Here is an 11,411-nt window from a genome sequence, read left to right as displayed (position 1 = left end):
GCCGCGCTGCTCTCGGTGCTGGCCGCCGCCTCCTGCGTGTACCTGGGGCTGAGGACCAGCCAGCTCCAGGCCCGGGTCTCGGCCATCGAGAGCGCCCACGGGGGCTTCTCTGCCGCCGCCGCCGCCTCCCGCCTGCTGCCCGGCTGCTCCCTGGACCAGCTCCAGTCCGTGGTGCAAGAGAAAGTGGAGCGGCTCCTCGCTCAGGTGTGCAGGGGCGCGGGGAAGGGCTGGCTCCGGGCCGGGCCAGTGCCCCCCAAGGCTGGGTGCCAGGCGGGGCGGGCCGGGGGGGGGCGGGGCTGGCTCCGGGCCGGTCCAGTGCCCCCCACGGCTGCTTGCCAGGCGGGGCTGGCAGCGGGGTGCTGGGGAACCTCTTTCCTGGCCTTTCCAGGAAAGTTGAGTGACAGTTCCCTGAGTGGCAGAAGGGATTGGGAGGGAGAGAGATGCCTAGGAGACACGGATCCGAGGTGTTGCTTGTAGCCGTGTTGGATGTAGGCAGACAAGGCTCTTTGGGTAAGATGCCACATCTTTCATTAGATCAACTACATAGCCCTGCAAATAGGATGCCCGCCAAAGGGTTTGGGATCATCTGAAGCCCCAGATGGGGGTGGAGGCGGTAGCAGGGCCACTGATGATTCTGGACTGAGTCTCGGATTTGGAATTTGTTTTGGCAAATTTGGCTTGGAATATGGAAAATTTAACTTTAAAAAAAAAAAAGGCCAACTAAATAGTTGAAAAAATTGCTCTTTGCAAGCTTTCAGGCACAAACCACCTTCTTAAGGCATAGGGTTGAAGGGGTGTCTGTGCCCAAAAGCTTGCAAAGAACAAGCTTCCCAACTCTTTAGTTGGTCTAATAAAAGACATCACATCTACCCAAAGACCCTTGTCTGCTGAGGATCTGTGCATGTATTTAATATTGCACCCGCAGATTCTAGCCAAATCTATCTCTTGAACTGGTTATTACTATTGCTAATAGATGTATGGGTTTTTTTCTTTTTTTTTTGGTGGACATCAGATACAACCTGTACTAGAAAGGAACCGCTCGGATGTGGCTCTTTGAGTAGAGGTCTGGGTTTCCAAGGGTCTTATGGGGTGTCCAGAGTCCATCTGGCAGTAGCCGGAGCTCCATTGGCAACAATTGGCGCTATAACGTGATAGAGCAGTTGACCTTCAGGTCTGAACTGCTGATTGTCCTTGCACCTGGGACTTGCAGATCTGCCCAAACCCACATCCCTACATTGATTCTGTATGCTTGGGATGCTCGGTGGGGGTGTGGAGGTGTTTGGATGGGGATGTAACACAGCAGAGGGCCAGCAAAGTTGGGCGCAACTCAGTTGTCATGCTCTTTGATTGGGGGAGGGGGGCAGGGAACTGATACGGTCTGAATCTGATACAGTCTGAATCCCATCCAAGTCAACTGTTAGTTATGCTGTCTATCAAATCACTATAAATCACAGTTTAACATATGCCGATTTAGAAGCCTGGCTGTAGTAGCCTGAGTGAATGCTTACCAAGTTTGCTAATGTTGCTCCTTTCACCCACAGAAATCCTATGAGCATTTGGCAAAAATAAGAATAGCAAGAGAAGTGCCTCCAGAGTGCAACTGCCCACCAGGTAACCAGAAATAGCTCAGAAATCTTTCCTTGGTATCAGGGGATTTTGACACTTCTTTTTATCTGTCTGTCAAATGAACATGTAGCAACATCAAATATCACATGTAATGGGGGGGGGCAAAGGGACACTTCTTTTCACAAAGTGTGCCTTGGGTAGAATATTAGTCTTTCCCATTCTGGGGTCACATAGGATTTAGATTAAAATATTCATGACAGTAAGATAAGGCTGGGAAATGCATGACAAGTGGGAAGGTGCAAGTAAACCAGTGCCACAACTTTAACAAGGTGAAATATACAGTATTCTGATCTTTGATGGCATGGTATTCAGTTAGTGGTTCTGTTGGCGCTGTGTAGCTTATTGATATATGAAATAGCTTTAAACACAAATGACATATATTTAGGATCTAGTTGTTATATAATAAAAATGAGCTTTTTAGTTATCTGCCCCCCCCCCGATAAAATGGTCTTTTAGAAAACAGCTTTTTCTCATAATATATATTATTTATAGGAATATGGACACAGTCCTGAAGTTCTTACTCAGGCAGCAGTCCCAACAGCATTGTTGAACTTCAGGATTGGGCCCTGTGATACAGGGATCAGTTGCTTGTAGACCTGAATAATATATTCATCTGATTTTTTTTGTGTTACATGCTTTCTATATGTTTTGTTGTCTTCTGCTGTAGGTTTTAGATATTAGATTTAGATAACTGTTGATGATTTATTTTGTCTTAGACTTCTTTTGAGATTCTCTATCTCCTGTCTCTATTCCTTGGGCATTAGTAATATGATGCTTAATGATTCACAAGGTGCTGTAGCAAATCTAGCACACTTTATAATAGGGTACCATGGAAATATAGTATGCTCTATATGTCCTTCCATTTACAAAAATGTCTTCCCCTTAGAAAAGCTGAGATTGTTGACATGCATCAAGAGTAGGGATGATAATGAGTTAATATTTGACACACTATGTTTTTGAAAAACTATTTGCAGTAAGACATGCGACTATAAGGTAGGTATTTATGGAAGGAACTCTTCTAGTCAGAGGCTTAACTCATGACAGACTCATCTTGAAGGGATTATTGAACCACAGGAAAGAAAGTCCCTGTGACAATAATATATCTTTCTGATAATATAACTGATAGTAGAGTACCCTAGTAGTCTGTTTAGGAACCTTTATTGGTTCAATGAAATGGGCAATATTGTTTGTTGGAGCCAGAGTGTTTAACAGAATATAAAGAATTACTAAACTCTCAGTTTTGATGTGACGTGTTACATAATGTTAATAAAAAACGCAATGATTTTTATAACCGATAAATACATTTCTATTGCTCACCTACATTCTTATAGCTTAAATACATGAAGATGACTGAAGTCCAAGATGTAACATTAAAAGGTAGATTGCCCCCAGCATTACACCCACAGATCTAGTCTGTGATCCTGAAGCATCTATGAATTTGAATCCTTAGTTTTCTCTTTCAGAGTTTATTGTTCATATTAGTTTGCATTGATCTGGTCACAACAACCGTTCCGTTTTCAGGCTGAGAAACAGTCTCTGCCACGTTCCGTTTTCAGGCTGAGAAACAGTCTCTGTTTTTGTTGCAGCTGGTGTTACATGCTGTCTTACTTCTTTACTACCACTAGAGCTCCACATTATACCAATTTTTACTTGAACATACCTTATTTTGAAGCAATACTTTCCGTTATCTCGGATCCAGCAGATTACAAACAGTAGAATATTTGTCATGGGATTTGACAAATCCTCACTAGAACTCAGTCAAAATAATATTTAAAGCACATTTCAAGGTGTGCAAATTAGATCTATAAGAGTAGGAAAATTGAGATGAATAGTTGTCAAAAATTATTTTACAAAGAGGTATAACTGACCAGGGAATTGGATATGTGATATGGAGATTTTCACCTCTTGGTAACAATTTCAGTTTGGAGGCAGGTTTGTAGTGATTGAAAGTTATCACCATGTGACGGCTGCATTTTGGACTATTTAAAATGAGGTAGTTGTCTCATCCTCCCTCCCAATGGACAGGTGTCTACCTCAAAATGGCATTGTGTTGGCAGGCTCAGCAGAGCGAATGAGGTTTGATTGGCATGAAGACAAAATCACTAAGCCTGCTCTGAGAAGTAACCCTTTCTATTAGTGTTAGAGTAGAGTTGGAAAATGTGAGGGAATTTTGTACTCCTGTTGTCCATATTGTGCCTTTTTTAAAATATAGAATTAGCCCTTACTCCAGGCAACTGTTATAACTTTCACAACCAAATAATACTGTTATAATATTTGGCCAATTACTCTTTAACTAAATATGAAGGGGTTCTGTTTGTTTGGTTGTTTTGGTTTGTTTCTTTTTTTAAATATGGTTTCATTACAATTGTGAAGCCATTTCAGGAAACGTATAGCTTGACACAGGGGTTTCAACATGCAGCCCACGAAGTCCTATTCTGTGGCTGTGGTGCTGCTTACGGGTCTCAGAGTTGACCCACATGCTGCATGCGGTGCATGCTGGATTGGCCCTGTGCTGCATGGGCCCAGTCTGGGTGGCAAGTTGCACACAGTGCCAGGTTGCCTGCTGGATTCAGCATGTGGGGCCAGTATGTGGGCCCCATCTGGTCTGTGGTCCCTGCCCTGTGCCTTTTGCCCATGGGCTGGCCCCATGCCATTCATCTGGCCTGCAGGGGCATGTGAATTTGACACCCTGGCTTAACAGGTATGGAGTCATGGAAATTCCCGTGGCTTGCAGCCTGGGAAGCCAGTCCTGATTCAGAAGAGTAAATGACATCTTTACCACAGTGGCACAATTTACCTTTTGCTGTTGCACTCTGCTCCGTCAACTCCTTGTTAAGCCTGTCTAATATATATATGACCATTAGATCTGACTCCAGATGACCTTCAAAGTACATGTAGAGGAAGTTGTTGTGTAACACCAGTATTATGAGCACAAGGTAGTTGCCAAGATGAGTGGTCGTTCCTTAAGGAGATGATATTCAGAGCCCAAGGGGTGACAATCCCAACAAGAAGCAAAGGAGCCAAGTGCCCAAAAGCCCCCCTGGCTCACCAAGGGCATTCGTGAATGCCTGATTGCCAAGAAGGAGGCGTACACCCAGTGGAAGGGAGGTGCTATCACCAAAGAGGACTATACCTCCACCGCTTGGGTCTGTAGCGGGGCTGTTAGGAAAGCTAAGGCAGATATGGAACTAGGGCTAGCATCAAGGATCAAGGGTAACAAAGAGTCCTTTTTTAAATACATAGGGAGAATGAAGAAGGCCCTGAGTATTGTGGGGCCCCTGCAGGATATGCTTGGCAATCTGGTGGTCACGCCAGAGGAGAAAGAAGACCTCTTTAACAATTTCTTAACCTCTGTTTTCTTGTGCAGGGACCGGGACTCCCCTACTGAGATTCAGGACAGACTTGGGAGAAACTCTGCCAAGCCTAAGGTCAGGGAGGTCTGGGTTAGAGAACTTCTGGAGGGGCTGGATATGTTCAAATCAGCAGGTCCAGATGCTCTCCACCCCAGGGTGTTGAGGGAATTGGCAGGGGTTATTGCGGGGCCCCTGACATGGCTTTACGAGCACTTGTGGTGCTCTGGCCAGGTGCCGGACGAATGGAAGAGGTCCAATGTGGTCCTCATCTTTAAAAAAGGGAAAAGGAAGGACCCAGGCAACTATAGGCCTGTTAAGTCTCCTGGGGAAGCGCTTTGAGAAAATTATTCAGGTGCACATCTGCGAGGGGCAAGCAGGGGAATGTATGCTTGGGGGCAACCAACATGGGTTCATTAGAGGCAGGTCCTGTCAGACCAACCTGGTGGCCTTCTATGACCCAGTCACAAGATCCTTGGATGCAGGTGTCGTGGCGGACATAGTCTTTCTGGACTTTAGGAAGGCCTTTGACACTGTCTCTCACCCCATTCTCATTAGAAAATTAGGAGATTGTGGTGTTGATGCCTACACAGTCAGATGGGTCACCAATTGGCTGGAGAGCCGCACCCAGAGAGTGGTGGTGGACGGGTCATTTTTGACTTGGAGGGATGTGGGCAGTGGGGTCCCCCACGGTTCGGTCCTTGGGCCCACACTGTTCAACATCATCAGCGACTTGGATGAGGGGGTGAAAAGCACCTTGTTCAAATTCATGGATCACACTAAGATGTGAGGAGAGGTGGGCACAATAGAAGGGAGGGACACGCTACAACTAGACAGGTTACAGGGGTGGATGGATGGGAATAGGATGGAATTCAATACTGACAAGTGCAGGGTACTGTACCTGGGGAGAGAGAACCAGCAGCACACCTACAGGCTGGGGAACTCACTTCTCGTCAGCACAGAGGCAGAAAAAGATCTTGGAGTCATTATTGACTCCAAGATGAACATGGACTGCCAATGCAAGGACACAGTAAGGAAGGCTAACCGTACCTCGTTCTGCATCCACAGATGCATCACAGGCAGGGCCAAGGAGGTGATCTTCCCCCTCTATGCGACACTGGTCAGGCCGCAGCTGGAGTACTGCGTCCAGTTCTGGGTGCCGTACTTCAGGAGGGATGTGGACAGCATGGAGAGGGTCCAAAGGAGGACCACTCGCATGATCTGGGGACAGCGGGGCAGACCCTATGAGGAGAGGCTACGAGACCTGAACCTGTTTAGCCTTCACGAGAGAGAGCTGAGAGGGGACCTGGTGGCTGTCTATAAACTTACTAGTGGGGACCAGCAGGGTTTGGGAGAGACCTTGTTCCCCCGAGTGCCTCCTAAAGTAACAAGGAATAACGGCCATAAGTTACTAGAGAGTAGGTTTAGACTAGACGTTAGAAGGCACTACTTCACAGTTAGGGCGGCTAGGATCTGGAACCAACTTCCAAGGGAAGTGGTGATGGCTCCTACCTTGGGGTCTTTAAGAGGAGGCTCGATATTTACAACTGCATGGCGCATCAGCTGGGATCACTTGAGCCCAGTTTTCTCTCCTGCCCACGGCAGGGGGTCGGACTAGAAGATCTACAAGATCCCTTCCGACCCTACATCTATGAATCTATGAAATGGCTAAATGTAGCCTTTCATCACTCTATTCTTCAAACTGGAATAAAGCTTATTTACAAATCAATTATTTCTTTCTATCTAGGATATATATTAAAGAGGGAGGGGGAAATTCAGTCAGCAGACAGAGTGAGAATTTGATGTCTGATTCAGGAGTAAATTTCTGTAATTAGTGAAGCTCTTATTAGTCTTAAATATTCATCCCATCCTCTTATGGCTCTCCATGGTAGGAACTATCATGTTCAAAGGCAAATGCGTTTTTAATAGGTTGGACAGTGAGGGGAGACTATATTCACAACTTTTCATAACCTGCAAGGATGTACATGAGTAGATACTTTTAACCAAGCCATAGCCTTTCTCTTTTTGTCTAAGGAGTGTTTTCTTTTCTCTTCTAAGTAAACATTTCCATTAACCATGATATTTTTCTAATGATGCATTTTACTTCTAAAAAAGTCACATAGTTTAAAGGGTATATTAATGTCTTGATTTCAGTTGTAGTACTAAAAGCAGAAACTTTGAAAGCTCTGCAAAGTTTGTAAATATTTATATGAAGATAGCAGGTATTCCTTCCCTTCTCTAAGCAATAAAGTTTGAAATGTAAATGCATACTAACATTCCCCTTAATTTAACTCAGACCTAATAAATATGCTAGTTTAAATGTTCTTCTTTCAACTAAGGCTACAGCAAATGCCGCCAAGATGCTTTTTACCCAGGGAATTGGGAGAAAATGTGGCTGCCAAAAATTATTTATTAAATGATTTAATTTTAATACTTTTTCTTGTAGGTTTTATATATAGCATTTCCCCCCTACTGTTAGGATGTTTTAAAATGGCATTGTTTTGGTAAAAAAAAAAAAATCAGTATGTTCTAAGTCTTGTGTTAAAATGACTGTTTGTCTGTTTAGGTTTGTTATCATAGGCCCATTTCAATAAAGGCTTGCAAAACACTTAAGCATATTTTTAGGACATGTTGACTTCTTAGGAGTTAAGGATATGATTAAGTGTTATGGTGAATTGGAGTCTTTGTCTAATAAGGGATAGATTTTGATATATGTACTGAATTGCACTTTGCTTTGTGAGTTTTCCTGGTGATAACACTTATGGAATAAGATGCTATTTAGAATGAGTGTCAGAGTACTACTACTTACAAGAGCATCAGAACCTGGTTTTAAGTAATGTTAGCAGTTTATAGAATAGCACTTAATATCTGGGCTCATTTGGCAAAACTCTCTGATTTCAGTGGCAGTAGGATCTCAACTTATGCAACAATAGAACAAGAGAGCAGTCTGCATAAGGACATAATGATAACATTTGGACATAAATAGCATTTGGAGAAAAAATACAAAGACTGTCTGTGGGGGAGAAGTGTTTTTATGACTAACCTGAACTTTCTAAGGATTACTGGTAGCTTGAAGTTAGAACTGAAAAATGTAGTCAGTCTTAGCTGGGTACTGCCATTCAGCTAAACCTAACAGCATTACAAACAGCTTTTATAACATAGTGGCTGACACGCCATGCAGTTGTTTAATGTTCCTATAACTTTAAAAAAATATTTTATTAGACTTCAGAATGCAAGTTTGGTACACCCATTACTTTGGCATGTACAAATAACCTTCTTTCATATGATGTTAGTTAAACAGAATCAGCTTTTCTAAGCTTGATCTTGCTATTTTTAGACAACAGTTTAACTTGTCTGAGTTTGATTCTTCTACAAAACAAACAAACAAAAAAAATAAGCAAAGAAACCCCCACAAAAATTGAAACATATTGGGAATATAATAAACTAATTACCAGTAAGGGAAAATAAGAAAGCAAAAAATCAGGGCACTTAAGAGATTTTGTTTTGAATGCAAGACATGCTTCTGAGTGTTGCATTGTAGAATGAGTTACTTTATACAGCAGGGATGTTTAGAATGATCCTAAGCATTTCATTGACAGTTCAGAGATATTTTTGAATTTTATCACCTTTGGTCTGTTTCAGCACAAAGACTTTAAAAATATTTTATATATCCATTTCTGAGTGAGACTCAAATAAATGTCAGTTTTTATTTGCTGCTTGTTTTAGCTAATTGTTTATGTAGCCACAAACTCTACAGCCTCCTATTGAATGTCTTTTAAATTCTGTCTTGTCAAGAGGTTGGACTGTATTGGGACTGTCCAACTGGCAGTCACTGGCCTGCCTGCAGCCTGCAAGGGACAGAAATTACACATAATATAAGTGATTGGAAACCAGTTCAAATCTGTAACACAACAGTTACGGAACTGTTGCACTGACCTATCTGTACTGAACTTCTGTTGTATTTATTACAGATTTGAACCAGTTTCCGATCACTTATACTGGTTTATGTGCAATTTCTGTCCCTAGTCCTGAAGTTCAGTGCACATAAACCACTTTCAAAATGGCCAAAACAGGTTTAAGATAAACCTGGATGGCTGTAGTATCAGACTTAACTGATTTAGGTTAAATCGGTTTATTGAACTTCTGTCCCTGACCCTCGCTAGATTCAAGTTAACTAGGATGCTTTATATCTCCCCCACAAACCCTCTCTCATGGGTGGTGGATTAGCCTTGGCCCAAGCTGTCTGCTTCAGCTGAGCAGGGAGGCATGTTCTAGCGCACCCCAGCTTCTGGCCTGGGCCACTGCAGGTATGTGGCAGCATTTCTGAAATCAAAAGAGAATGTCTGTTCACTTGCTTAAGGGTTCAATTTATGTCATTTAGACCAAACTACGAAGATTAAACCGATTCAGCCTTGGACTTTTTGACTATTTGTACTTAGCCCAAATGGTTAAGTTGCAGCTCCCAGGGACCTGCATGGTTGACATTCTCCCTATTGTTCCAGTTGCAACAGGAGCCTAAGTCTTAGGGCTCCCCCTCCCTCTTCTTGCTGCTGCTCACAGGGGGTGGGATAATGTGGTGCACTGAGTTGAGGATCAATATGGGGGTGCACTGTGCTGCAGGTGAGGGGCTGTGTGGGTGCACAGTGCAGTACTGGGGAAGAGAGGGTAGGGAAACCTATGTGGGCACCTGGTGCAGTTGCGGGTGCATCTACACAGAGCATGACCTAGAGAACCCTGGCTTACCCTGGTGTGGCCCGTGGTCAACTGGAAGTTGTACAGCCCTGGACTGCATAATGGCATAATTGATCTTTTCTGTCTTTAACTTGCTATAATACACAGTTTTTGCACTGTATATGTCTATAACTTACACAGTGTGGTGTTTGAGTGTGTACTTCTTTTTCCTAGAAACCTACCCTAAATTCACTAGCATGAGTCTGAGTGCTTGACAAAGCCTCAAATGGCCATACACAAGTTCAAGGCTGTTTGTTTACTTTTTCCTTTGGGACACAGGACAATGTTTGTTTCTTTTGTTCCTTTTTCAGACATTTTTTCACAGAAAACCCTGCCTTGCCCAGTGTAGTTACACACATAGCTTGGAATCCTATTCAAATTCTGGATCCTGTCACAATTCTCAAATTCCTCTTTTTCATTCTTCTGCCATCTATTGCTATTTTATGCCGTTTTTGTAATCATGCCATATTGATTCTCCATCTTGGCCTCAGAGATCCCTGTGGTTTGGTGTTTTATAGTGCTTCTGAGTTCGCTGTGCAGTTTGCTATACTCAGTGCTGTTGCATATAAACACACTCAGTTAGTAGATGGAGCAACATCATAGACCACATTTCTCAGGGATGCATCAGTTGGCCTACTTTGTATATAACTTTTTGTCTTTGTGTGTGTGGGGAGTGCATACACATTTTAATGTTCTTCTGGAATATAGGTTGTGGATACACTCTACATTTGTAATGCTATAAATACCCATATAGCTCTACAAAAAAAACTGATGTATACATGGTCAGGGTGTCTGTTGCATTGCAAAGATGCTATATCCTCCACAAAAAAGTTCTCATTTCTCATGAGAACTTCTTTGTAGCACTGTATTTTGTAGCCATATGTCACCTGTGGACAGTTCCGGAAGATCGCCTAGTCCCCCAGCATTATATTTACTCTGCTTTCCCTTTGTTCCTTGAAACACGAGGGAGGGAGAATGTCTGGTTCCCTGACAACCAGAGTAGAGCAGAGCTGTAGCACAGTATACGCCTTGGAGGAGCACCCGCTCTGCTGTGGAACCCTTCTACTGCTACTCTGGCAGGGACTGGTATCACAGTGGCAGCAGAGAAGGCTACTTCCTCTATAGGGAGGCAAGGGAAGCTGGAAAACGTGAGGGTTGTCTCTACAGTGGGAGCAGTGGCAAGAGCTAGTGCCTCCAGTGTTGAGACACTTTGTAGTGCTACAGGCTAAGTACAAACAATTAAAAAGCCTGAGGCTGAATTAAGTCAGTCTTTGTAGGTTAGTCTAAGCTGCAGACATTAAACTGAGAAACAACCGGACAGACATTCACTTTTGATTCAGGGAATGCAGCCACATTCCTGCAGTGGCTCAGGCCAGAAGGCAGGCAGGCACTAAAGCGTGGGTCTCTGGCACATAGCCAACATGGCCTATGTGTTTTGTTCCTCTTCTTGCTGCCCCTAAGGTCTTTGGGATTTGCAGTCCAGAATCACAGAAGCACAACTCTGCAGGCTTGCTTATTACTTCCTTTTCCTGCTTCCAGGTGGCTCTGGGATTTGTAGTACACGGTTGCAGCCAGCAGTAAGTTTTTAGCAGGGCAGGGCAGCTCTGTACTTGGGGGAAGGGAAGTTTAACCCCCCCATCCTCCCTGGCCCCAGACCCCAGCTGGGGTTTGCCTGGGGGGGAGGGGTGGGCAGTCCCTGCCCCC

At 43.8% G+C, this 11,411-nt stretch overlaps 1 protein-coding gene across 1 annotated transcript in view; it reads left to right on the top strand.

The window, feature by feature from the left end:
• COL25A1 (collagen type XXV alpha 1 chain) overlaps positions 1 to 11,411 on the top strand; it is a gene marked incomplete at its 5' end in the record, with an annotated part of 558,067 nt that continues 546,656 nt past the window's right edge. The window contains 2 exons of the mRNA XM_025212861.1: positions 1 to 204; positions 1,542 to 1,611. Of these exons, the coding sequence (XP_025068646.1) occupies positions 1 to 204; positions 1,542 to 1,611 (274 nt within the window). The remainder of the gene's footprint in view (positions 205 to 1,541; positions 1,612 to 11,411) is intronic.

This window comes from Alligator sinensis, unplaced genomic scaffold (assembly GCF_000455745.1).
Source record: "Alligator sinensis unplaced genomic scaffold, ASM45574v1 scaffold66_2, whole genome shotgun sequence".
In the NCBI taxonomy this organism is placed as follows: Eukaryota; Metazoa; Chordata; order Crocodylia; family Alligatoridae; genus Alligator; species Alligator sinensis.
The sequence above is the reverse complement of the archived record's forward strand: the minus strand, read 5'-3'. Positions and strand labels throughout refer to the sequence as shown.